The sequence below is a fragment of the Lepidochelys kempii genome, chromosome 14 (genome assembly GCF_965140285.1).
Source record: "Lepidochelys kempii isolate rLepKem1 chromosome 14, rLepKem1.hap1, whole genome shotgun sequence".
Classification (NCBI taxonomy): domain Eukaryota; kingdom Metazoa; phylum Chordata; order Testudines; family Cheloniidae; genus Lepidochelys; species Lepidochelys kempii.
Window position 1 is genome coordinate 45559066 of NC_136393.1, and position 27166 is coordinate 45586231.

Genomic DNA, 27166 nt, shown 5'->3' on the forward strand with positions numbered 1-27166 from the left:
GACGGAAGAAAAAACGTGTTTATTAAAAACTCATGCTTTATAGGGCAGTCTCACAACTGTTGATCTCTTGAGGTTTGCACTCATGCAATTCTGCCCCACACTGCCTTGCAACCCCCGCATCGGCCCCTGTCCCTCAGGGCCCCTCTGCACTTCCTGCAGCTTCAGTGGTTCTTCACCCACCCTCTTCTCACCCCTAGCGCTGGCAAGGAGAGGGATGAGCTTCCAGGAGGTGAGAGATAGGAGGGGCCAGGAGAATGGGGAGACAGGAGTCCTCCAAGGTCATGGAGATGAGGATGATGGTGGCTAAAGAAACCCATCTTTTAATTCCTGGTGGGCTATTCCCCGCAGTGTCTCAGTATCTGAGCTGGGATCCCAGAGTCTTCCTGACTACGGAGGGCAGTGAGAAATAGGCTGCCCAGTCCATAGGGGGAAAAACTGACGTCTCCATCTCCATCGCTCCTTCCTCTCTATGGTTTGACGATCCATTGTTCCCAATAGAGGCGCCGGAGTCATGGAGATGAGGACATCTGAGGCTAGAGAGGCTGATTTCAGGGTCCCCGGGGGGGATATTCCCCCCGTGTCTTAGGGCCATAATCTGAGCTGGGATCTCCCCACCCAGAGCTAGGGTCGGATTCTCCCCCCAGTGAAAGAGGCGGGTGGGAAAGTGAAGATCGGACCCTGGTTCTCAGCATCGAAAAATGTCACCTGCCCCCATTCACAGTCCAGAGAAACCCGGATCCTGCTGGGGACCTGGCTCAGGGGCAGGGGGGGTCTCAGGGGACGTAAGAGCCTGGTATTGACCTCCACACCGCTCCACAGCCCAGATCCCATCCTTAGGGCTATGGCTGATCCATCCCTTCCTCCTCACAGACTCTCTGGCCACTCCCACTGCCCAGTATCACCCACCCCCCACCTCCACCTCCCAGCAATGTCTCCCCACGGTGAATCCCTCACAGCCCAGCACACAGGGCAAAATGTCAAATCGCTCCGGATTGTCGGGTAGATCCTCCTCTGTGAATCCCCATCTCACACTTTTCCAATCCTCCGACATGATGAGTTCGGGATGAGCCTGTCAAAGTCACATTCACTGGGGAGAGAGAGAATCGGAGCATTAGGGGCAGAGCTTGGCCCTGGGGGAGGCTGGGACCATTTCTAACACTCCCTAGCAGCCTGGTGCTGGATGGGACAGTCCTGGATCCCAGGGAGGGATCTCAGGAGGAAGAAGTGGGGTGGGGCTTTGGGGGGAAAGGGCGGGGCAGGGGTGGGGCCTCAGGGGGAAGAGGCAGGGCAGGGGAGGTTAATTTTTAAGTATTACCAAATTGGCAACTGTGACGAAGTGGGAGTGTTCTTAATGTTTCCTCTGATTATTGTAGGGGTGCCTCAGTTTCCCCTATGCATTTCTTAAGTCTCTAGGTTGTGGAATAAGGGAGTGTAATTGTTGCAGAGCAAAGGGCCAGGGTACATAAATGGCTGACACTCTGTCTCCTGGCAACTGATGGCCTGGGCCCTTCCCCCACTGCAAGGTGATAGCTAAAGGGTTGGAGAACAAAGGAATCAGGTGACCTCCTGGCCCCGGAAAGGGACAAAGCCCAGAGGAGGAGGGGCTGGAGAGTGAGTCAGTTTGGGGCTGGCTGGGGACGAGGAGTGAAGTGCAGATGTGGTTGTCTGGCTCACTGCCCCCCAAAATGGACCTGGCTGAGGGGTCCTGTTCTCTGCACCTAAAAGCTCTGTGTTAGACCATGTTCCTGTCATCTAACAAACCTCTATTTTACTGGCTGGCTAAGAGTCACGTCTGACTGCGAAGTTGGGGGGCAGGACCCTCTGGCTTCCCCAGGACCCCGCCTGGGCGGACTTGCTGCAGGAAGCGCACAGAGGGGCAGAGGAGGCTGAATGCTCCGAGGTCAGACCCAGGAAGGTGGAAGCTGTGTGAGCTGTTTGCCCTGAAAACAGTCTGCTCACAGAGAGGAGACCTCACCAGAGTCCTGCCTGGCTTCGTCGGGAGCCATTCCAGAGCATCGCCCAGGGACTTCGTGACAGCAACCCTACCCTAGGGTCAGAGGAAAGTGTTCAGATGCAGGTTTGTGAAAGTGTTTCTGTTCCTTGGCGTGGGCATGGACTCAGTATTAAGGTTGGTGTCAGGATTGTTCATGTGACTTGAGCTTAGGGTTGCCTTAGTATTTACAATTCTCTATTTTATTTGTGAATGGGATGTGTGGATGCGTGGCACGAGCAGTGTTAGTTTGGTTTGTAACTTTAGCTCTGGGTTCATGAAAGTGGCTCGATGGGATTTCTGTCTTCACTTGAAGACCATCTCCACCAGCAATCTCACCCCATCTGTGCGATCCTAGGGATTCCCTTCTTCTTTTCTCCTGTTCAGACGGCAGAGCGTCTGGAGGGGGAAAGGAGAGAAGAGATAAGATGGCATGTTTTCACGTCTGAAACAACACCCCTGTAACGACTTTGGAGTTCATTAAACAACACACCAGTGCATGAGAAAGGAATAAAGCTTTTATTAAAACAACCTAGAGAGCTTCAGGGGTGAACTGCTGTCAGGAGCGGAGGGTGCTCCCTAAAAGTGTGCGGGGGGGCACTGGTGACCAAACCGTGACCCTGCCCCCCTTCTCCCTGAGCCTCCACCCTTGCGCCTCCTACTTGTGTTTCCTCCCGGTATCTCACTTCTCCACTTATATCTGGGCTTATCACAGTCCCCCGGCCAACCTAATTTAAAGCCCTCCTCACTAGGTTAGCAAGCTTGTCTGCAAACATACTCTTCCCTCCCTTTGTTAGTGGATCCCATCTCTTCCTAGCAATCCTTCTTCCTGGAACAACATCCCATGGTCGAGGAATCCAAAGCCCTCTCTCCGATACCACCTGCCCAACCACGCATTTACCTCCACAATTTGATGGTCCCTACCTGGGCCTTTTCTTTCAACAGGGAAGATGGACAAGAACACGACTTGCGCCTCAAACTTCCTTTATCCTTCTTCCCAGAGCCAAGTAGTCTGCAGTGACCTGCTCAAGGTCATTCTTGGCAGTATCATTGGTGCCCACGTGGAGAAGTAGGAAGGGGTAGCGGTCTGAGGGCTTGATCTGTCTCGGCAGACACTCTGTCACATCCTGAATTCTAGCTCCAGGCAAGCTGCACACTTCGAGTCCCTCGGTCTGGACGGCAGATGAAGGACTCCGTCCCCCTGAGGAGGGAGTCCTCGACCACCCTTCTCTTCCTCTTAGGAGTGGTGGTCGTGAAACCCCCATCCCTAGGACAATGCATCCCATGCCTTCTCAACTTATTCTCATATAGGTCCGTTCGTTGCCATGGCCCGTTAGTGGTTAGGTATCTGCAAATGTAGCTTATGTACCTGTTACACATGTCAGCTCATTGCCAGGACACTTCTGCAGTTAAACCATGTACCTGTGGTCAAAACTTCCCCTTAAACACTCTATTTTCAGCTCCCCAATATTTGGGGTTTTCCATTGGCCATTTATCTGTGCAAAGGGCACAGGCCTCAAGCCTTATGCTAACTTGCTAAAGCTAACGTCTTACAGGATACAGGCCTGTAGGTTCTTTGCATTACTGCTATATATCATGAAGGCAAGATAGCCCACTGGGCTACACACCGCCCCTACTTCCCGAGCCCCCGCCCTCGCGCTGCCCATTCTCCCTGAGGCCCCGCCCCTGCTCCGCCTCTTCTCCACAAGACCCCACCTCCACTCGCGCCTCTCTGTCCCCATCGCTCGCCCTTACAGCCGGTGAAAAGCAATAGGGCCACGGCCCCCCAGCTCCCCCTGTTCCAGTGCCCCTGATTGCTACACAGCTACACTGTTTTTCTCAACCCCAGCTTCCAGGGCACATCTCTAAATCCCTGTATTCATAATACTGTCCCCTATGAGGGAGTGTCTCTAAATTATAATTTTCCACAAACCTCTCTCTACAACCCCCACTCTGACTTGACATAACTTTGGTTTAATAGCAAGAGAGAAACAGACAGAGAGGGACAGACACACACTCAAGTCTTTAAGAAAAGCTAATCCCAAACCTTCTCTTTCCTCCTGGCCTCTCAGATCAACAGAATCCACTTCTGTTGACCCTCACCACACCCCAGGAGATATTAGCTGTAAGAAAGCTCGATGGCTCCATCATCCGCTCCCTCCCAACCCCAGATCCCAGCTGGTGCGTCACATTCACCTGCTGCATTTCGTCCTAATCTAGACCCAGATCCTGCAAAGACTTTAGCATGAAAGTGACTTGACACACTTTGACATTAATGGGAGGTTAAGAATTTGCAGGATCAGAGCCCTTTGTTGTAAACATTAGGTCTGTTTACTCAGTGTCTCTACTGAGCTCAGCACAAACAAGGTCTTCGCCCTGGATAGACTGAAATGCAAAGCATAATGGTATCCTTTTACACATGCAGAAACTGAGGCAGGAAGAGGTTCAGCTCAATGGGCCAGATTCACCCCTGCACTGGCAAAGGGATAGAGGGGAGGCAGGTTGGGTCTTCCCTATTCAGTGACGAATGCAAAACTTGGCACAGGGAAGTCCTGAAATCCAGCCAGATTTGCATCCTCATGTCAGCTGAGCGACCTCTATGGGGCTTTGCCAGCTAGCAGAGTATAAGAGAAACATCTTCATCCTGACAACACCTCTTTATCCCGGTCCACCCACTTCCTGCGCCAGCGTGCCCTCACCAAATCCACTCCGTGCCCGGGCACACTCCTTGTGCCAGCAGCTGCTGTGGAGAAGGAACAAGTGGCTTCTGTACTGGAGGGATTCCCTTGGGGTGGGAGAGGGGTTTGCATCATTCCTACAGCCCCTTTGGCCCAAACTAGCTGGCACACAGGGCCGGAGCACAAGGATGGGCTGGGTCCCAATTTCGATAGTGGCCTTTAATTGAGGGTCTACATTTTGGGTGCCGAACTTGAAGCACCTGGGGCCTGCTTCAAATAGGGGTTGGGCACCCGCAGCTCCCACGGACTTCACCTGCAGCTGTGGAGGACAGAAGTTCTGAAGTACATGGCTTGCAGTTCTGCAGCGGGACGAGACACTGAGGTTCCAAAAATTAGGCCATTTTGCTAAAATCTGGACCTTAATAATTTACCAAAGGTGATCGAATGACTCAGCGTGAGCTATCTTGATGCTTGGGACCTTGCTGGATTTGCTCAGGTTGTCTGCTTCACTTTTCTTAGTAAATGGATTCATAATTTAATTATGAACCAGCCGGTCAGAGCCCATCTTCTCCCACAGTCTCTAGACTCGTCCCACTTTGCCCTCCTTGATCCCATCTTGGTACCTTTGAACTTCTTCAGAGTTTCCGTTAGAGCAATATTATTCGGAGACAACTCTCCGAGTCTCTTTTCCAGCTCCAAAGACTTCTCCGCTGGCTGCTGGAACTTCCCCTTCTCACACCTGGAGAAAAAATTTCACCTTCTTGTATTTCATTTAGTGACACACCATTATTTGTTGTTAGTGAAACAGTCCTCAAGCAGTAAAGACTCTTGATGATCGCGAACCCGAGCGGGATTGTATCTGTGCCCTAGTGGTGAAAGGCCTGTATTCCATCCCCAGAACCCTGGGGCAGCCAGTCCCCCCAGGGATGGGACATCTCTAGGAAACACTTTAGGTTCAGAATCTTTCCCGCAGGATGGATAATTCCAGAGCATCGTGTCAAAGGGTGAGAACATCCAGATGTTAAATTCAACCGAGATTTGTAGCTGAATGTGACCCAGCCCCACGTGCTGAGCTGTGGTGCCCTGGGGAGACAGGGTTTGAACATAGTGGCCAAGTCCTTTCCCGGTGCTGCAAAGCAGGGAGGAGCCATGTACCTGCTCAAGGTGCTTCTGAGGTCCTAGAGGGACGATAAAGAAAAGGAAGCTCAGTCCCACATGTCGAGGGCCCCTCCTGCTCTGGAGGGGGCTCGCTCTGAATTCAGCACAGTGCAGATGGGGACCTACGACCGGTTTATTCATAAATATTTTTTCCCCAAATGCAGAGCCGCCGACTCCATGGGTGCTCTGGGGCTGGAGCACCCAGGAAAAATAAAATCGTGGGTGTTCAGCACCCACCAGCGGAGTTCCTCCCCCTCCCCCCAGCGCCTCCCGCCCCCGGGTGGCCCCGCCGATCAATTCCTCCCCCTCCCAGGGCCTCCCTCTCTCCGCGCAGCAGCTGTTCAGCGGCATGCAGGAGGCCCCGGGGGGGAGGGAGAAGCGTGCTCGGGGGAGGGGGTGGGGCCTGGGGCACAGCAGGGGGTCGAGTGCCCCCCGGTGAAATGAGGAAGCTGGCGTCTGTGCCCAAGCTGGTTTTTGCAGTTATCTGTGGAAAACGAAAGCCACAGAGATGGTATTGGGAGCGTGAATGTGCAGGAGCGTTCTCACGGGAAGGGCCCTTTCTTTCGCTCTCTCTCTCATGCCCATATGGAAAAACTCTCTAACTCTTCGTGCTCCTCTCACGGTCATGAAGGAGCGTGGAGAGTTTGTGACCAGACCAGGGCACCCTGCTGTTTATAAAACTCAGGTCTTTCGCTCAAGGAAGAGAAACAATATCTCCTCCTCCCACCCTCACTCCCATAGCCCCAGTAACTTTGTTCCCCCACCCTCATCTTCCCCCACCTCCCTAGTCCTGCCCGTCTTAGGCGCCAACTCCGTGGGTGCTTCAGGGCTCAAGCACCCATCGAAAAAAAACAAAAGAAGGTGGGTGCTCAGCACCCACCGGCCACATCTGTGCAGCAGCGCTGCCAAATCAGCTGTTTGGCAGCTAGGGGAGGGCGGAGAGCAGCAAGCGGGGGCCTCGGGGGGGAGGGGATGGAGCAGGAAGAGGCGGAGCGAGGGCGGGGCCTCGGGGCAGAGCGGGGGCGGAGCACCCCCCTGGGAAAAATAAAAGTCAGCCCCGATGCTGCCCATTCCTGCAGTCACAGCCCAGAGCTCTCCTGTATCCCAGCCTGCTGCCCTGCAGAATCCAGAGACCAAGGAGGGGCAGGAATTGCCAGGTGCGACACGTGGGGACAGACTGAGGAGCAAGGGGAAGAAACTACGAAAGGGAAAGTTGTGGCTGAATATCAGGGCGAAATTCCTCACTCTGAGAAGTATCTGGCTAGTGAATCATCTCCCAAGGGGAAAAACGGTGGAAGCCACAACCCCTGGGAGGTTTGAACTTTGGCTGCACAAAACCAAAGAAAGTGAGTTGGTGGGAGCAACCCTGCTCTGGCCCCAGGGCCATGGAGTGTCTGAGCGAAGGGGGCATTTCCATCTCAAACATCTAGGAATCTGTGACTCTCCAAAGGACAATCATAATTCCCATCCCAGGAATGCACCGACTGACTTACTGACTCCTGGACTCGGTTGCCATGACACCTGTGCAGGGATCGAGGGGGGTCCCTAACTCAGTCTCACCTGCAGGAATTTGCTGGCCGGCTGCCGGCACGTCTCCTCCATCTCGCCGATCAGCTCGCTGAGACGGGGTATCTCCTTGGACACTCTGGTGGCGTTTTCATCCTGGCTCTTCCTAATCCCCTTGTCCAACTTTTCCAGCTGGGCCAGCGGGAGTCGCTCTTGGTCCTCCAGAAACTGGTGCAGCTGCGTGAATACAGATACAATCTTCTGCCTCTCGGCTTCCGTTTTCGCCTGTAAGGGACATGGAGGGAAAGGGCAGGTTGGGGATATGCGGTGAGTCACGGGCCGTTTCACTGTAGATCCCTTGCTGGAGGGTCAGGGATTCTCACCAGAGTTGCACATGGTGCCTGCCTGCGATGGGCCAAGTGACCTGAGAGGAAGCATCACCTTGGCTATTAGCCCTGTGATGTATGTTCCAATTATCCCTAGAAAGGATCTGTCTTCATAAATAAACATTCTCCTGCCTTCACCATTTGCCTGCCTTATCGCCATTAAACCAGAACAGAGTTTACTTGACACAGAGGAGTAACTAACTAATCATCGCGGAAAGGGGAAAGTTACCCACTGTCACTTTCCCATCACTCAGAGCAAGGAGAACATTGACAATGCCCCCGGGAATATCTGCTAGCGATTAACAAAGGCACCTACCAGCAGTTCCAGGAGTCTCTTTTCCTCCCTCAGTTTAACGGCCGGGATCTCATCGCTCTCTTTCATCAAGCTCTGCAAATGGAGCTGAATTTGATCCTAAACAAAAGAAAAGTGACTTTTGATTTTTCTCTTTTCCCAGGGTTATTTTCCCCCATGTGTTTTCCAGGACGTCACATCGGTAACAAAGCTCGATCTCAGGAGTACCTGGCTCAGGCCACTTCAATGTAGCCCACTAACACCAGCCTGGAATCCCAGGAGGGATGGGAATTTTCAAGACAACAGGAATAAGAGCGAGGATTTCAGAGCAGTTAGAAAAATTGGCTTTCAAACAGTAAACTAGTTTCAACCTTAATGGTAGCAGTGCTACCAACCCACCATAATTCAGCTCCCCAGCAGCAGAACTGCTGTCTCTTTCTCTTCTGTCTGAACCTCGTTTCTGGCTGCATCTAGGCTGCAGCAGGCTCATCCGCTCCATCTCTGGTCTGACGGGAACCATGCAGCCGTCATCGTCAATTCCCTTTAAGGAGACAGCGCCTCTTCTGGACACCTCAGCACAGAGGGAGTAGCTCTGTAAGGCAGGGCTATTGATGGAGCTGGCTTCTGGGAAAGGAAATCCGGGAAACTGGGAGAATCTGTTGCTCTGAAAGAGGCTCAGAGAAACTTCAGCGCCCCTGAGGGAAAACATAGGCGCTGACTCCGTGGGTGCTGTGAGGCTGGGGCACCCACAGAAAAAAAAAAAGTGGGTGCTCAACACTCACCAGTGGGCCCCACAGATCAGCGCCTCCCCCTCCCCCATAGCGCCTCCCACCCACCGGGGGCCATGCTGATCAGCTCCTCCCCCTCCCTGCCAATGCCTCCCGCCCACTGCAATCAGCTGTTTATTGGCGTGAAGGAGGCGCTGGGGGAAGAGTGGGAGGAGCAGGGGCAGGAAGAGGCGGAGGGAGGGGGTAGGAAGAGGCAGAGCGGGGGTGGGGCCTGGGACAGAGCAGGGGTCAAGCCCCCGCCCAGGATCTGAGTAAGTCGGCGCCTATGGGGGAAAAGATAGATTTAGTCTGAAAAGGAAAGGATTGAATTAACGGACGTCAGAGTGTTTCCTACCTTGTATTTCTGAGCAGTGTCCTCCATGAGCAGCACCCTGTGAGATCTGTGCTGTGGGGATCTCCAACAAGCCACACACACGGCTTCCCGGTCCTCCTCGCAGAACAGGTTGAGTTTCTCCTGGTGTGTCTCGCACAGATTCTCTTTGCTAGGATTTAATTCCAGTTGTCTAATTTTCCCTACTATATTCCCCAGCTGCCAATTGGGCCGGAGGTTCCCTTTCTGGATCCGGTCTCTGCAGACGGGACACTCCAAGGGGCCATATCCTTCCCATTTGTCACAGTAGGTACTGATGCAGCCCTGGCAGAAGTTGTGCCCACAGTCCATGGTCACGGGGTCCGTTAGATACTCCAGGCAGATGGGACACATGGTTTCCTCTTGGATTCCCTGTACAGGAGCTGCTGAGGCCATGGCTGTTGGGATCACCAATGTTTTTTTTGGCCTCTTCCTTTATGCTGTATGTGGATGGGAGAAAAAGGTCAGTGAGAACCACATGGGGGAAAGGTGGGGGCATGACAGGGAGAAGAGGAGGGAAAGCTGGTTGGGATTGGAGAAGAGAATGTGCAAGGCCTGTTTTACACTCGCTCTGGAGAGTTGGGTGTCTCTCCATAATGGGGGCTGTAAGTATCTCTCCGTCACGAGCTCCTCTTCCTTCCTTCTGCACCAATGTGTGCCCACACCGGCCCTCTCCATTTGCTAAACCCAGACCAATCTAAGCCCCCCTCCTTTGAGTGCACAAAAGCGGCCCCCTCAATGAAACTGACCCAGCAAATAACCCAGTGCACAGCTTGCTAGAGCCTGACCCAGCTCTAGTAGAAGGAGAGAGCCTGAAACATGGGGCCTGGTACAAAGCCTGAACTAAAGTGAGCAAAAAAGTCAAGCTCTGCTAATATAAAGCAAAGTTAGCAAGAGACCATAAGAGCAGCCATACTGGGTCACACCAATGGTCCATCTAGCTCAGAACCCTGTCTTCGGAAGACAGGATATTGGGCTAGATGGACCTTTGGTTTGACCCAGTCTGGCCGCTCTTATGTTCTTCCAACAGTGGCCAATGCCAGATGCTCCAGAGGGAATGAACAGAACAGTGAATCATCAAGTGATTCATCCTCTGTCGCCCATTCCCAGCTTCTGGCAAACAGAGGCTAGGGACACCATCCCTGCCCATCCTGGCTAATAGCCATCGATGGACCTATCCTGCATGAATTTATCTAGTTCTTTTTTGAACCCTGTTACAATCTTGGCCTTCACAACATCCTCTGGCAAAGAGTTCCACAGGTTGGCTGTGCATTGTGGGAAGAAATACTTCCTTTGGTTTGTTTTAAACCTGCTGCCTATTCATGTCATTGGGCGACCCCTAGTTCATGTGTTAGGAAAAGGCATAAATAACACTTCCTTATCCACACCAGTCATGATTTTATAGACCTCCATCACATCCCCGCTTAGTTGTCTCTTCCCCAAGCTGAAACATCCCAGTCTTATTAATCTCTCAGGCTTTGAGCAACAGTCAGGTACATGAAGTTAGCAAGAAAAACAGGCACTCCCAAGAAATACTAGGTGCAGGGTATTCATGTATGCACATTCCAAAAAGATGCAAGTAACCCTCATAAAGGGATGGCATAAACACAATACTGGGAAATGGAACAGGAACACACCAAGCCCAAGTGAAACAAAGATGGGAGGACAGGACAAGATGAGGGATGAAAATGTTTTGTTCGAACCAGCAGGTACAAGGTGTAGGGTAGTAACGAACCACGTCAGGGGGCAATACGTAACTTGGGTCGCAGAGGGGGTGTCTTTGTCTACTGGGGGGGGTGGCAAGTGCCCCCGCTCATTCAGCTGAGTCCATGGGCATACAGGTCTTAGTGTCTTCGTAGAGTTTGCTGGGGACGAGGACCATGCTTCGTTAACAATAAACCTGGCCAAGTGACTTCGCCACCGAACTGAATGGTGTACCGGCTCTCCGGCCAGAGCCGGTGCAGCATGCAGAGAGAACACACCTGCCGCCAACAACTGACAACACCAGCTGCCTGAACACCACGGGCTGAATTCACCCCGTGTCTGAGCTGAGCTTCCTGCCCTCTTTGTGCCTGTTCTGTGCTAGGGCTGCCCGGGTGTTTAGCCTGAACGCTGCATTTCACTCCTATCACGAGAGTGATCAATTAAGGTGAGCTATTATCAGCAGGAGAAAAAAAAAACCTTTTGTAGTGATAATCAGGATAACACACTCTTGTTACAGTGTGTATGGCAACACCCATTTTTTCATGGTCTCTGTGTGTACATATATCTTCCTACTGTATTTCCCACTGCATGCATCTGATGAAGTGGGTTTTATCTCACGAAAGCTCATGCTCAAATAAATTGGTTAGTCTCTAAGGTGCTACAAGTCCTCCTTTTCTTTTTGCTGATACAAACACGGCTACCACTCTGAAACCTGTATAATGCTGTGATTCTTGGTGTAAAAGACCATCTAGCACAAAGACAGGCTCACCTGGGTGGTGAGACATATCAGAGTACCCATGAGGCCTGTCTGTGACTCCATAGTTAGGCTGTTATAGCACCTGAGGAGTTTACACTTCATCATTGGCTGGTGAAATCTACGTACAGAACACATGACCAGTGTGGGGTTTGTGCCCTGGTTCCTAACAGCCTGCCCCGAGGTTGGTACTCACTCTCCTGAGTCACTGCAGACAGCTTGACACTGCTAACCTCACTCGGTGAGTAAGTTTTCACGGTAGGAGGTCTGTAGGTGCTTCTGTTTCACCCTTGGGATATACACAGCTGCTTCCCTCTAACCCTGCAGATGCTTATCTCCACCTAAGCCCCAGAGTGAAACAGGAACTGGGGGAAGATAGGTGGAGGAACACCTATCACGCATCTTGGGCCACCCCGGTAAGTGTCTTCAGAGGCCATGTAGCACTACACAAAATGGCCAGGATGGAGGAGGACTTCTTTATAAACTTTCAGGAAACTTTCCAGCCTGATGAGGAAAAGGGATTTGAACAGGGGTCTTAGGGGAGTGCCCGAAGCACTGGACTAGAACGTGATTCTCACTCTGGCTCTGGCCCAACCCATATTCATTTTTCAATTAAAATGGAACAGGGGCCACAAAGTGAATTCTATTTTGTGGATCTGGGCCTTAGAAACAAGGGCTGTTAAGCAGAATGCAAGGTTCTCCCTTCACTACAACAGAGCTCCCACCCTGTAGTTAAGGTAGAATAAAAGACATAATTTAAATGTACGGGCTGCCACAACAAATGTAGAGCTCACTTAATAGAGAAAAATAATGCTCTGTGCAAACGTTGATTTATCACAATTAACTTGTCCTTACTAGAGTCAGATTTTAAAAACGACATACACAGATGTTTAAAGTTTCAAGGGGGATTTTGTTAAATCGGCGACTAGACCGGAGGGAATATATTTACACAAAAAATTTTTTTAAGCTTTTATAGAGCGGCATTAATATTTTGCATTACGCGAGTGCAGTCCACCTGTGGAAAGTAACTTACCAACATGGGTGAATGAAACTGCACAACAATGCTCAGTGTCAGTGAAGCATTATTGCCTTTGTTTTACAGAAAAGTTTTCTTATATCTGCTTCTTTGCATACTGCTCCCCAATATAAGAACATAAGAATGGCGCTACTGGGTCAGACCAAAGGTCCATCTAGTCCAGTATCCTGTCTTCCAACAGTGGCCAGTGCCAGGTGCCCCAGAGGGGATGAACAGAGCAGGTAATTGTCAAGTGATCCATCCCCTGTCGCTCATTCCCAGCTTCTGGCAAACAGAGGCTAGGGACACCATCCCTGCCCATCCTGGCTAACAGCCGTTGATGGAACTATCCTCCATAAATTTATCCAGCTCTTTTTTGAACCCTGTTATGGTCTTGGCCTTCACAACATCCTCTGGCAAGGAGTTCCACAGGTTGACTGTGCATTGTGTGAAGAAATACTTCCTTTTATTTGTTTTAAACCTGCTGCCTATTCATTTCATTTGGTGACCCCTAGTTCTTGTGTTATGAGAAGGAGTAAATAACACTTCCTTATCTACTTTCTCTACACCAGTCATGATTTTATAGACCTCTATCATATCCCCCCTTAGCCGTCTCTTTTCCAAGCTGCAAAGTCCCAGTCTTATTAATCTCTCCTCATACGGAAGCTGTTCCATACCCCTAATCATTTTTGTTGCCCTTTTCTGAACCTTTTCCAATATGCCAGATCTACCCAAAATACCAGTCGGCTAGTTTTTCTGTGGGTTTACAATGCTCTTTTAAAAATGCACGCCAACCAAAAAAATGAGACCATCACATCAGAATTTCAACAAGTGCCCAATTTCAAACACCACCCACAAAACTGCACCTAAAATGTGAAGGGCATTAAAAAATGCATGTGAAGTTTCTCACTGAAAGGACCTGTACTTAGAAAGCAAAGAGGAACTTTCGCCTTCATTTACTACATTTCAGAACTCAACCCTCGTGATGGAGCCAGAACCAACAGTTCCAGAAAAATAAACGAGAGTTTTAAGAGTAAGTGGGACAAACACCTGTCAGGGACGGTCTGAGAATGCTTGGCCCTGCCTTGAGCGCAGGGGACTGGACTGGATGACCTCTCGAGGTCCCTTCCAGCCCTGTGAGTCTAAGGTTAAAAGTACATAATGGACTCTAATGAATCCTTGTAATCTCCCAGAGAGGGGCACGGAAATTAATCATCCGTTAGCAAGAGTGATACAAAGATGCCGAGTGAGCGTGAATCTCAAGTAAATGGGCAAAGTTAGGGGAGGTGAAATTAACTTCCACTGTGTGGGCAGGGCCTAGGACCCCAGTGCAGCCCCCCCGTAGCAACTTCTTCCTCAGACTCTGGACTACAGTTAATGGCCGAAGCCCTCACGCAATGGTTGATGCTATTGGAGACCCCTACCACTGTCAGGGCTGTCCTTACCCATATGCAAACTACGCCACTGCGTAGGGCACCAGGAAATTTGGGGCACCAAATTGTCCCACATTTTCTGGTGCCCTACGCAGCTGTGGGCTGCATCCCCTCCAGCGTATATGGGCCTTTCACCTGTAGGGCACTGGGTACAATTCAAACCAGGTCAGCAGTCATAAAGAGGCTTTAGTGCCTGAGGAGTGTATGGAAACCTGGGGGGGAATGAAATGGAGTAGGGGGCTCAATCTAGTTCCTTTTTAAAAACAAACAAACAAACAAAAACCCCCACAACATTAAATATATAGGAAGTAGTACATGGAGGCCAAGGATCTCACCCACTCCAGAAGGCTTGAACTGGTCGGGGTTCCCAGGTATTGGGGGTAGCTCAGGGTCCTGAGTGCTGGAGACAGGCGGATCCCCCAGCATGATCAGTCAGGAGAAGACGGAGTCCCCGTAGAAATGATGCAGAGTTAGGATCTAAGCAACAGAACACTGACTGGAGCGTGACATAAGCAGGACACTTATGAATGATAAGTGATTCCCTGATTCATGAATTAAGTGTTCTATAATTCTATTAATGTCCTGCCTCACACGCTACAAGGCGGCATGAATGGAGGGAGGGGAGACAGCATGTCAGAGAGAGACAGAGACACACATCATGTGTGTGAGAGAGAGACGCGCTTTGCCCCTTTAAGTACGCTGACCGCGCTCTAAGTCCATTGCCTTTTTAAGTAGATCAGCAAGTTGAGACAGCAGTTGCTGCCAACAAGCTCCCAGTCCTGAGCCCTGTCCTCTCCCCGCCTGCTCTGTTGAGATGGGGGGCAGGAACGGGGGGGCAGGTGTGGGGGGAGTGGGACACCCTGACATTAGCACCCCTCTTTCCCCCCCCTGCACAGCAAGCAGGAGGCTCCCAGGAGCAGCTCCAAGGCAGCACGGGTCAGTGTGGGGGAGGGACACCTGAACTGCTGGCAATTGATAGTCTGCTGGGTGGCTGCCACACAGGGAACTTAGGGGAGCGGGGAGCTGATGGGGGGCTGCCAGTTCATCCAAGCCCCCACCAACTAGCTCCATCGGGCTGCTCTTTCTGCAAGCAGTGGACAACGCAGGCGGCTGCCAAACAACGTAATAAGGGAGCCTTGCGCAACTTTAAATGAGCATGTTCTCTAACTGATCAGCAATGAATCAACGAAACAACATTAACCGGGACAACGTTAAGTGAGGAGTTCCTGTAGATGTGTATGTCACAGGGGTGGTGCTAAGAAAGGATTCTGATAGAATAATGTGAAAAATAGGAACAAATATTTATTGCAAAATCAAGGATCTTCCTACCAGATACTGAGCAACAGGGAAAAGTCAATTGCACAACAAAATGTAATACATATTTTAGGGGAAAAAAATCCCAAATAAATAATTCCCGCCTAGAAAAGCCTGTGATGTGATGAACACTGGGCATATTTTATTCTGCGCATCTCACTGGGATTTCCCAGTCACTCCTTTCACATTTATTTCATGTTGCTTTTACTGCCGTTATTGGCTCATTGTTCTACTTTAATAAATAGAGGCCAGAAGGGCAGATCTTTAGCATCTCGCCAGTGTTTCGTGGCTGCTTGCCCTTTATATCGCACCATTGCACAGCAGAGAGAAGACAGGCGTCTGACCTAAATCAGCACTGCAGTTTTGTGCTCTCTCTCTCAAGTGGTGCACCAGTGATTAGGCACTTTGCACAGAGCATTTATTTAAGGACAAAAGCCTTACAGAGAAAACAGATCAATAAAACAATAACAAGTGGAAAAGCAGACTTCTGCTTCCCAGAGGTCCCCCATCAGTCCTATGGAGACCCTGGCAGGTTCTAGTCCTTCCACTCCTTCACAAGGTTTGACCTATTGATTAAAAGTTCATGTCAGTTTGTTGGCTCAAAATGAGAGAGTCTGTTTAAACTCACCCTTTAGACCCCAAAATTTGTTCCCAAGCTCCTGAAGCAGGTAAAATCAGGCTCAAAGGCTGGGAGTCTGTGTAACCAACCACAGGAACTTGCATTGATCTTCCCAGCTTCCCCAGAAAATCCACCCAGTGAGCCGGGAACATACAATTACCTGTAATACACACTGAGCCATAGGTCTGTGAATATACTACAGGCCCATGTCGTCCGGCCCATCTCAAGCACACAGATCACATTTATCAAGTGGAAACAATCGCGTCCAAAGAGGCTGCATGTATTTGCAATATCTGTCACAACGGTCATACAGGCTGAATCGAGACACCCACTCAGGATTTTCTTTCCTTAATTTCTGCCATTAAAACGTGTCACGTTCTGTACTTCAAGATGGTCCAGTTTGCAGACAGAGAGCTAGCAGGGGATCTGAAGGAACATGGGACCCTGACAGGAGCATAGAGACTAGAAAATAAGAAGCTAAACAGGACTCTGCAACAACACTGTACTCCTTGCAGAGCTACAGAGACCAGGATTGAGAGCCTCGGATTTTCTGTGAGGAAACATGGGAGTCCTTCTGAGGCATGGAGACTAATAACATAGCTCGGAGCAGCTCTACAGGAAAGACGTTGTCTTCCAGGGTCATAGAGCTTAGGGAAATGGAAGCTAGAAGAGGCTTAGCAAGAACATTGTAATCCTCCAGGGTCATAGAACCTAAGGAAATGGAAGCCAGAAGAAGTTCAGCAAGAACATTGTAATCCTCCAGGGTCATAGAGCTTAGAGCAATGGAAGTGACAAGAGGTTCAGCAAGAACATTGTAATCCTCCAGGGTCATAGAGCGTAGGGCAATGGAAGCTAGAAGAGGTTCAGCAAGAACTTCTAGGATCATACAGAGTATGACACCACAGGCCAGAGAATCCAGTTTCTTGGGATCACAGCCATGCATCACCCTCTGGGGGACAGTTTTATGTGGGACAACAATACACAAAAGTAAGGGAAAACTCTCTCCTCATTGAAAGAGACCGGCGGGAAAGCAAAGAGCAGCTCCTCGTTGCTGAGGTCGTAAAATGACACTCGCCCCAGTTCATAGTCCAAATAGACGCCGATCTCATTGTTGTTCTTTTTGAGGGGCACATAGGTGTTGGAAGGGTTGGTGAGCGCCACACAGAGGTGATGATATTTCTGCAAACCCAAGACCCCCGTGTTGGGTTGAAAGACAATACGTCCTTTCCTCCTCATAGACTCGCTGGCCACACCCACAGTCCAGAACATCCCATCCACCTCCACCTCCCAGTAGTGTCTCCCCGAGGTGAATCCCTCACAGCCCAACACGCAGGGATCAGTGTCAAATCTCTCCAGACGGTCAGGCATCTCCTGACTTGGTTTTCCCCATCTGGCACCTTTCAGGTCCTCAGAGAGGATGAGTTCAGGACCTGCCGTGTCTGGATCCAGAGTCACATTCACTGCATAACAGAGAGAGAATCAGAGTGTTAGACGCTGAGCTCAGCACTGGGGGGAAGGTTGGACAGAATATTCAAGAGGTTAGACATTAGTACAAAATAATCATCTACAATTGGGTGCACTCAGTGTCCCCCTGACAACAACTTCTTTTCTCTAGGTGAAAGGTAAGTCAGAAAGTCCACACCAAACCCTTGGATGTTAAAGGCCTAGCAGGGATGCTGGAGCTATCAACGACCAATGTTAAAAAACTGGGACATTCGGAGGTGAGGATAAAGCAAGGTACAAGGACATGTTTTAAAAGCAAGAAACATTGAAAAGATAGGACATTATTAGTGATGGTCATTCAAATAACCTTAACTCTGCCCTCTAGGTACTCACTCTTCCATCTTTCCCTTTTTCTATCCAGGGGAGCTGAAACAAGTGGGGGTGCTGAGAGCCATTGAACCAAACTGTAAACCCTGTATATGATGGAAACCACTTAAAGACAGGGGGTATGGCAGCACCCCTAATTCTAGCACCTATGCTTCCATCCCTCCTGGTTCTGTAAAATGTGTCTTTTTAGGATCAAGTATACAAGTTCTTAGTCCATAGCCATAGACGGAGTAGAAGTGAACACTGCACTGAGAGTGGAGTTAAGAAAATGAGAACAATAAACCATCATTTTAAAAGCTCCTCTCATGCATACACAATAATACATAATAAATATGCTGCCTCACTGCACCCACCAGTTTTGTACACCTGTGAACTAGACACAGGAGGTAAGTTTACATAGACACGCCAGCTCCATGCACGAGGACCCTTGTGCAACTCTTGGGGCATAGGATCTTTGTAAATAAGGTGGGATAATTGACGCCCATGTACCGTGATGAATCAGAAATGGGCAAAGCAGCTCGTCTCCTGTGGACTCCACATGGTCCTAAAGAAGGGTTAATGTGACCAAACCATTTTAGATTTTAGCATCCCCCATCCTCAGAGGTTTTGAACAACAGGTTAGAGAATGCCTGTCAAGAGTAGCCTGCTTCAGTGCGGGGGTGTGTGGACTAGATGACAACTTCATCTCCTTTCCAGCCCCACATTTCTATGAGTCTATAAGCAAGTCTTTGTGATGAGAAGAGAATGAAATTTTTACCCTGTAAAGGTTTTTTTTTTTGGTGGTGGTGGTGGGGTTATATCTATACATAAAACTGACAGTTGTCAAAACCTAAAAACATTTTGGGGTTCGATTTTCCAATAATAAAATAAAACAAAACTAATGACAGTGGGGTGTGTGTGTAAATTTCCATTTAGTTGAAAAGGCATTTTCTCACCTTCTTGCCTCCCCCCAAAAACAAAATCACTGATAATTATCAACCAACTAAAGTTCTGGAAAGAAGCTTAAACTTACAAGACACCCAAATATTTCCTAGTGTGGATGGATACAGATATTGCAGAGTCTTTCATACAGTGGGGGAAGAGTTAAGATTGTCATCAGCATAGGCGCTGACTTCCGTTGGAGCACCCACGGAAAAAATTGGTGGGTGTGCTGCACCCTCCGGCAGCCAAGCTCCCCGCCCCCAGCTCAGCTCACCTCCGCCTCTTCCCTGAGTGTGCCGCAATCCTGCTTCTTCTCCCAGCGCACGCTGCCGCAAAACAGCTGTTTTGCGGCATAATGAGCTGTGGGAGGGAGGGGGGAGGAGTGGGAACGCGGCACACTCAGGGGAGGAGGTGGGGAAGAGGCAGGGCCAGGTGGGAATTTGGGGAAGGAGTCCAACAGGGGCAGGGAGGGGGTGGAGTTGGGGCGGGGACTTTGGGGAAGGGGTTGGAATGGGGGTGGGGCAGGGCCGGGGGTTGAGCACCCACTGGTGCCAGGAGAATTTGGCGCTTACGGTCATCAGTGACCTGACCTGAGAAATTCCTTGCTTTCACATGCTGTGTATTTTTGCAATGTAATTCTTATAATGTCCTGCCCGAATGTCTGCAGTGTTGTAGCAGTGTCAGTCCCAGGATATTAGAGAGACAAGGCGGGTGAGGGATTATCTTTTACCTGAAGAAGAGCTCCGTGTAGCTCGAAAGCATGTCTCTCCCACCAACAGAAGTTGGTCCAATAAAAGATATGACCTCCCCCACCTTGTCTCTGCCCTAATGTATTTATTTAAACAATATTGTATCTTTGTGTTTCTTGGCCCCTTCATCCTGAATTTCCTAGTTGCTAATGAGTGCTTTTTTTAAAAATCCCAATGTTCCTGCAAAGTGCTGATTTGTCCTTTCAATTTCGAGGTAAGAAAGTTGATTGGTCAGGAGATTTCCCCTTGTTGTTATATTGCACCACCACGTCTGCTATAGTTAAGGTTTAGACCAGCTTTCTGTTCACTTCTAAGCGCTCTAAAATCCATGTAGTTACTCAGTTTGCCTGGAAATTTGCTCCACTTCAAGGGGGCTCTGGCTAAGGTCAATGATCCAAATTTGGGGTCATCTGACCTAGTGGTTAGAATCACAGAACCATAGGGTTAGGAAGGGTCATCTACTCTAACCCCCTGCCCAGATGCAGGATTTGTTGTTTCTAAACCATCCAAGACTCATGGCTCTCCAGCCTCCATTTGAAAACCTCCAGTGAAGGAGCTTCCACAACCTCCCTCGGCATCATTTCCATTGTCCTACTCTTCCTACAGTTAGGAAGATTTTCTTGAGATTTAATCGTGTCCTGCACTCTGTGGCAAGAGAACAACTTTTCTCCCTCTTTTTTATGGCAGCCTTTCAAGTATTTGAAGACCGCTACCATATCCCCCCTTAATCTCCTCTTTTCCAAACTAAACACACCCAGTTCCTTCCTCCTTTGCTCAGATGGCTGCATTCCACCCCTTTGATCATCTTTGTCGCTTGCCTCTGGCTGCTTTCCAGTATCTCTACATCCTTTCTATACACTGGCGACCAAAACTGGACACAGTCCTCCAGCTGAGCCCTAACCAGCGCCGAACAGAGTGGTAGTATCACCTCCCATGACGTGTAAGGCGTGTAACACTGACAGACACCGGGCGTCAGCAGGCGGGATCGAACCTGGGACTTCTGGAGCTTAGTGCATGAGCCTCTACAGCCTGAGCTAAAAAACAACCGGCTGTTAGCTAAGGCTGTAGAGCAAACTCATTAATCGCTCCCTCTAGGGAGGAGCCGCAATAGCAAACCTCCTGCAGCTCCACAAGTGCTAAATCGATACCGATTAATCTTCTGCATCCCACTTGCAGCAAGGATCATGCTTCCGAACAGCGTTAGGTGCCTGCTGACTCTGTGGCATCTCCCTGCAAGTAGATTTCCGAGCAACCTACCTTGGTCTCACCTCAACCAGGCAGTGAATGTCTCAACATCGCTTCACCACAAAAACCAAAAAACACCGGTCAAACAACCACAACAGGAAATACGGTGCAACTTTGAGCTCATATATAGAGGCAAGGGCGGGTGCTCATTGGATGAAAAGAGGAATCATTGGTAAGCGTTTGAGGGGGAGGACAGGGATTGGGCAGGGGAAGGAGGCCTGCACTCTCTTTGGGCAGTACGTTACCGCTTTGCTGGACCTGATAGGAAACAGGCACCAGTGAAAGCCCGGGCTCCAGTTCTCCGCTAGAATCGGTGCCGCTAGATGGGACAGAACACCACACCCAGGAGGTGTGTGGGTTACACATGCTATGCTGCTCGTTAATGCAGCCTAAAACTGCATTTGCTTTTTTTTTTTTTTTTTTGCAACAGCATCGCATTGCAGACATGCTGAGGCTGCGATCCACCACGGCTCCCAGATCCTTCTCTGCAGTGCTGCTGTCAAGCCAGTTATCCCCCATTCGGTGTTTGGTTTTAAATCCCTATGTGCAGCACCTTACACTTATCTTGGCTGAATTTTGTGTTGTTGTCTGAGATATAACACAGCCCCTACAAATGGTTTCCCTAAAGCTCATGAAAACGGCTTTTGGGAACAGCTGTAAATGCCTTGCTCAGAGGCATTTTAACCAGGGTATTTCCCTAGTTAAAAGCTACGGTGAGGAGCTACCAATGCCATTTAATCATTGCTGTCTAACTCCCTTTGTAACCCTTTTAAGGCTCCTAGGGCTGGGCCTGGAACCCTTAGCACCCTTGTAATACAGCCTGGATAAGGGCCGGGACCCTTTATGTGTTTGCCCTATCATCCTAGCTCCCCTCTTCCCATGTAAGGCTTACTGGGCTAAACGCAGGGTAACCCACATGGGTCTGAGTGTGGGTCTTTGTCCCAGTCTACCTCTTCTCCCAAGACCCCTGCCCCACCCCTTCTTGTCCCTTCCCCCCCTCTTCCTGCCCCGTTCCACCCCACCCTTGCTCCACCCCCTCCCACCCAGCACCTCCTGCTTGCCACTGGACAGCTGATCCGTGGTGGGCTGGAGGCACTGGGGGGAAGGGGAGGAGCCGATCGGCAGGGCCCACCAGTGGGTGCTGAGCACCTGCCTGAGGGTGCTGAGCACCCACTATTTTTTTCCCATGGGACTTGGGTGCTCCAGCCCCATAACATCCATGGAGTTGGTCCCTATGGGAAACTCAGCAGAACCTTCAGTGGCTGGGGAAAGTGCACTGCACCCTGATGAAATTTTGGAGCAGGGATTTGTGTGTCTTACCTTTGAATTGCCTCAGAGTTTGGAGGTTGAGGGAGAACTCCGGCGTCCTCTGCCTCGGTTCAGGAGAAAGAGCCATTGCAGCATGCACCTTCCCCTTCTCACAGCTAGAGGAGGAAAAACACTAACCACACATTTATTACTCTTCACCTGATTGCTCAGATCAAGTGGCAGCAAAACATCAAGGGGCCCATTTGTGCCTGGACCTGGCATGGGTCTGCAAGTTCTCTCGAGGTTGGGGAAGTGATGGGGAAAGACCCACAAAGGTGGGCAGTGTGGAGCAGTGGAAAGAGCACTGGACTGGGAACCTGGACACCAGGCTTCAGCTCCCTGTGTCCTGCAACACACTTGCTGGGTGACTAAAGGCAAGTTACTTCCCCTCCCACCTTCTGTCTGGCTTGTCTGGACTGTACATTCTCCAGGGCAGGGACTGTCTCTTTGTGTATATGCAGTGGGGTCCTGATCTCAGCTGGACTTATAGGTACCATGATAATATAAATACTAGGGAGTCTTTTCACCGCCATTCCCACACAGGGACTAGGCAAAATGTCCATCCCTGACAGCTGCTTATTCCCTGTTTTATAGCTTTCCAGCTCTTTGGGTGCATATTTGAAAGCTTCTCTCTGCAGCCGTGAGAGCTAGAAATTGCCTTAAAAAAAGAAGCGGCTGAGATTTTAATGTAATCACATGACTCCAGGAACTGGGGCTTTAAGAAAACAAACAACAAAAACCCACCATAAAATATCACCACCCAGATGTGTAACATTGGAGATGTGTCTTTCAGCCAGTGCCCAAGCCCCTGGCCTGCATTGTGAAGTCTGAGGGGGAGTGAGAAGGAGCCACGTACCTGTTCAGTGTGTCTCTGGCCTCCTATAAATCAGAGGGAGAGGAAAGGGAGTTCAGCTCCACACGCCACATACTAGGGACTCCTCCAGCTCCAGAATAAGCTTATTTTTTGATCACTACTTCAGTTTCACAGTTACCAATAGCTGGTCAATTCAGATCTATGTCTCTAATCTCTCAGGTCTAATCGTTAACGCTCTGAACCCCAGCGATTAGGGCTTGGGGAACCTTTTCTCCACCGCTAAAATAGAAACTCCCGATTTATGAACCATAGGAAGTCAAAAAAAGGGTCACCAGATAGCAAGCGTGAAAAATCAGGACGGGGGTGGGGGGCAATAGGCCTCTATATAAGAAAAAGCCCCAAATATCGGGACCGTCCCTATAAAATCGGGACATCTGGTCACCCTAAGTCAAATCACCCAGGGAACAGAAACAAAACCATGTGGTTTTGGCGTCCAATCACAAGGCATCAGCAGCAAACCATGAACATTGCATAGGCATAGTAGCAGCCTGTGTATGAGCAAACCATACCCCACCTGCAAACTAAGGGCCCAGGTGCACGCTCAAACCTGAGTTTCGGAGTCACTTACAAATTTGTGCCTGCAACTGGAGCTGCAGGAATTAACATGCTGGGCTGACGCCTCGGTCAAAATGTGTCTCACAGAGATAACTGCACTGGGACCACGCCCTCCCGCAGGAAGCTGGCCCGGTCACTTGGAACTGCACTGAGATCTGGTGTGACACATGGATCCAGGCAGAGACACCGGTGCCAGCTGATATTGTGTGTGTGTGTGGAGGGGGGGGCGCAGAGTGAGGGCACCTGGCTTCCTCAGTGAGCATGATCAGTACAATCCAAGCAGCAAATCTGGGGTGGGGCATGTGGACCCCACATTCCCCCACCCTCTATGCATTGCCTCTGGATGCAGAGGCTAAAATTAATTTACACAAACTTTTAGTCAAAGTCCTAGCAGACAACTAATTTAGCAGACAAAGAAAAAACAAGATCCAATAATGGGAAGTTAAAGCTGGACAAATTCGGACTGGAAACAAGGTGTTAGTTTTTAAACATGAGGGTAATTAGCCACTGGAACAATTTACTAAGGGGGGTGGTTGATTCTCCAACCCTGGTAATTTTAAAATTAAGACCAGATTATTATTTTTCTTCTGAAAACTATGCTCTAGCTCAAACAGGAATTATTTCAGGGAAGTTCTATGGCCTCTATACCAGAAGTCAGACTTGATGATCCCAGTGGTTCCTGGGTATTTATGAATCCATGGAGTTTAAATAACAAACAGATTCATAAAAAGCACAGCTCCCGTATGTAGATAATTCGCGACTGGAAAAAACAGGGGTTACATTTCTAGATGTTGAATAATTCAATCTGCTCTCCATTAATGATGTCTCAAAAATAGCAGAGATGTTGGATTCCTTCCCCAACAAAGAAACAGAAGAAGTTGGAGCAGTTAGCACAGAAGTAAAAATACGTATGGATAAAGAACAGACAAAAGGCTATATAGGAAATATGAGGATATAAAAAACAACCAAGGCAGATAGCAGGAGCCCAAAAGGCATTGTTCCTACTGTAGTCAAGAGGAGACTGGCTATTGACTGCAAAGAGAGAAGGATCAGTTTGAAGGGAACTGAACAACAAACTTACTGCATAATGCAGAGTGTTTCTAAATTCTAGACTGCTCGGGAGACATCGGGAGCTGGTTTTCTTTTTATCGGTGAAAGAGTGATCCTAGCAATTACCATCCCATCATTCTAGCTCTGATAAGATAAACAATGCAGCAAATATTTAGAGATTTGTTGTAAAATGTCTTGCAGCAGATCTCACATTTAGTTACTTGATTTCTACTGGTGGTTTTTATTATAATACGTTTCACTCACCAGCAATTTCCTACCTCGCACTGCTCAGCGGCTGTCTCTGTGGAAGCTGTAACATGGTTTCTTTGTGCGCTGTGCAGATCACATAGGTGAGCTGTTGGCCCCTCTTCAGACAACAAAGCAAATTCCTCCTGATGGTTCTCACACACCCTCTTTGCTTCTGGATTTTTGGCCGATTGCAGAATGAACGGTCTGCCCAGTTCTACAACGCTCCCCCGGGTTTCTCTGCACAGCAGAGAGATGTTTCTAGGTGATTCTTCCAAGCACTGGCTAATGCAGGCACAGCAAACGTTCTCTCTCCAACCGTGAACACTGGATCTTATAAGCTAGTCACAAGGATAGTGCAAGCGGCCTCCTATTGGAGAGGTTCGGCTGGATTCTCAGAAGCCACCGCTCCTACTGTGTAAAAGAGAGAAGATCAGCTGCAATCTCCTCATCACAGACATGGCTTGAGTCTTATCCAGCAACTGGATGTTTCTTTCCCCGCAAGCTTGTTTGTGCGTGTTATTTTGGTGTTTGCTTCAGGGTTTTCTTTAGGCTGCAACGTGTAATTTTGTCAGCGGGCCAGAGCCAGAGCCAGCAGAGAAACGAATGAAAAGTGGATCTGAAAAGCCAAATCTTCCTTTGCTGTAACTCAGTGGTTCTCAAGCAGGGGTACGCGTATCTCTGGGAGGACGCGGAGGTCTTCCAGGGGGTACATCAACTCATCTAGATATTTGCCTAGTTTTACGACAGGTTCCATAAAAAGCACTAGCGAAGTCAGGACAAACTAAAATTTCATACAGACAATGACTTGTTTATACTGCTCTGTAGACCGTACACTGAAATGTCAGTACCATATTTATATTCCAATTGCTTTATTTTATAATTATATGGTAAAAATGAAAAAGGCAGCAATTTTTCAGTAATAGTGAGACTGTGACACTTTTGTATTTTTGTGTCTGATTTTGTAAGCAAGTTGCTTTTAAGTGAGGTGAAACTTGGGGGTAGGCAAGACAAATCAGCCTCCTGAAATGGGCACAGTCGTCGGGAAAGGTTGAGAGCCACCGCTGTAACTCCTCTGACATTAATGAAGATCCACAAGGGACAGAGGCAATGCATGGAGGGGGGAATGAGGGGTCAACTGCCCGCCCCCAGATTTACTTCTTGGCTTGTACTGAGCATGTTCACACAGAATGAGCATGCTCAGTAATACCACAGAAGCCAACTGCCCTCACTCTGTCCCCTCACTCCACCCCTCCTCCCCACTATTGGCAGGCACAGGGTCGTCTCTGATTTATGAATCACATCCCAAGGGTATGTTTACACTGCAGCTGGAGGTTTTATTTCAGTTGCCAGTTAACAAATCGCTGGCCCATTGTCTGGGCCTAGCCCCAGTCAGGTAGTGGTCAGCCCCACCTGGATCTTTCTGCAAAGAAAACACCCTTTCCCCCACCACCTTGTTAACTCTTTACTACATAGGGGAAACTGAGGCATGGACGTTGTTCAATGAAATATTATTTAAATTTCCAATCCTTTGCACCCTCACCTCAGCCCGCTGGGACTGTCCCCTCTCCCCAGCTCTGGTCAGACTGGAATTGTCAGAGTCGCTTAGGGGAGTTGGCCGCCTGCCTCCCGTGGCCTAGCCTCCTTAGAGGTCTTGGAAAATTCCAGTCTTAATCATCCTATCCCCCCCATTCCTGCCAGCCTCTCAGCAGGGTCCCTCTCCTCAACTCCGGATAGGCCCCCCCCAAAGCCAGCTGCTTCACTTAAACTCCAGCCAGCCACCCTCCCACCAGACCCTTTGCCCCCATTTCAGTCAGCCAGGAGTCCCAGGCAGCCCAGCCCTTCACCCCTGTGTTAGCCTGGTCCCCAACAGCTGGATCCCTCACCCCATCTTCTGGCCAGCTCTGCCCCTTCCCCAGCCGGGCCCATCACCCCCACTCTGGCCAGCAACTGGGAACCATGGGGCAAGGGGAAGGCGGTGAGGGGAAGGAGGGAGGGGTGACATCTGATGAGGCACCTGGGTGCGACCGGGGGAAGTGAACTGGGACCGGCTGTACCATGGACTGTGGGGCATGGTGGTGAGGGGACTGTGTGAAGAAGGGACTTGGATGGGGGAGTGGAGTTTGGGAATGGGGGAGAAGCAAGGACCTGAGGGAGAAAGTGGAGCTGGAAATGGGGGACGGTGAAAGCTGAGCACTTGTATTTGTCGGGCCTTGTGAAACTTAGCCGGGTGCAGGACCCAGGGGGTAAATTCTCTGGCCTGTGTACTGCAGAAAGCTGAAGAGACAACACAATCTAATGGTTCCTTCAGCCTCTAAAATCTACTAATCTATTTTGTCAACAGGGCAGGGCACAAAACTGCTCTCAAAACTTTTTTCCCCTCTGTGGCAGATTTGGACTTT

The 27166-nt window shown here is 49.7% G+C and overlaps 1 protein-coding gene and 1 pseudogene across 17 annotated transcripts; both read right to left on the reverse strand.

Annotated features, from left to right (window-relative positions):
• LOC140897518 (butyrophilin subfamily 2 member A2 pseudogene) lies at positions 1–4195 on the reverse strand (annotated as a pseudogene).
• Positions 1–26501, reverse strand: LOC140897642 (tripartite motif-containing protein 10). Of its 17 annotated transcripts, XR_012154776.2 has the most exons (12): positions 24783–26497; positions 22052–22918; positions 16147–17446; positions 14389–14530; positions 9133–9587; positions 8035–8130; positions 7387–7617; positions 5824–5846; positions 2915–5407; positions 2330–2389; positions 1762–2047; positions 1–1087 (listed from the first exon to the last, which is right to left on the reverse strand). XR_012154776.2 is itself a non-coding variant. In XM_078848568.1 (10 exons), exons 7-10 carry the CDS (start codon positions 9541–9543, stop codon positions 5535–5537), a joined length of 1050 nt encoding a protein of 349 aa, XP_078704694.1. In that variant the 5' UTR covers positions 9544–9587; positions 14389–14530; positions 16147–17446; positions 22052–22155; positions 22896–22918; positions 24550–24662; positions 24783–26499; the 3' UTR covers positions 5316–5534. The 17 variants fall into 17 exon arrangements, 15 of the variants coding, with proteins under 15 accessions (XP_073166611.1, XP_078704694.1, XP_078704691.1 ...); XR_012154775.2 differs by lacking the exon at positions 1762–2047; XM_078848568.1 differs by lacking the exons at positions 1–1087; positions 1762–2047; positions 2330–2389 and adding an exon at positions 24550–24662 and having other exon boundaries at positions 5316–5846; positions 22052–22155; positions 22896–22918; positions 24783–26499.
• Between the last annotated feature and the right edge of the window lie 665 nt (positions 26502–27166).

What these genes read in the sequence shown, in the direction of transcription:
- LOC140897642 (XM_078848563.1), bottom strand. Translation starts at nt 9,543, where the DNA reads ATGGCCTCAGCAGCTCCTGTACAGGGAATCCAAGAGGAAACCATGTGT. An exon ending in ACACTGCTCAGAAATACAAG is followed by an intron (nt 8,131 to 9,132) that starts GTAGGAAACACT and finishes TCTTTTGTTTAG; the next exon opens with GATCAAATTCAGCTCCATTT. An exon ending in AGAGACTCCTGGAACTGCTG is followed by an intron (nt 7,618 to 8,034) that starts GTAGGTGCCTTT and finishes TGTCCCTTACAG; the next exon opens with GCGAAAACGGAAGCCGAGAG.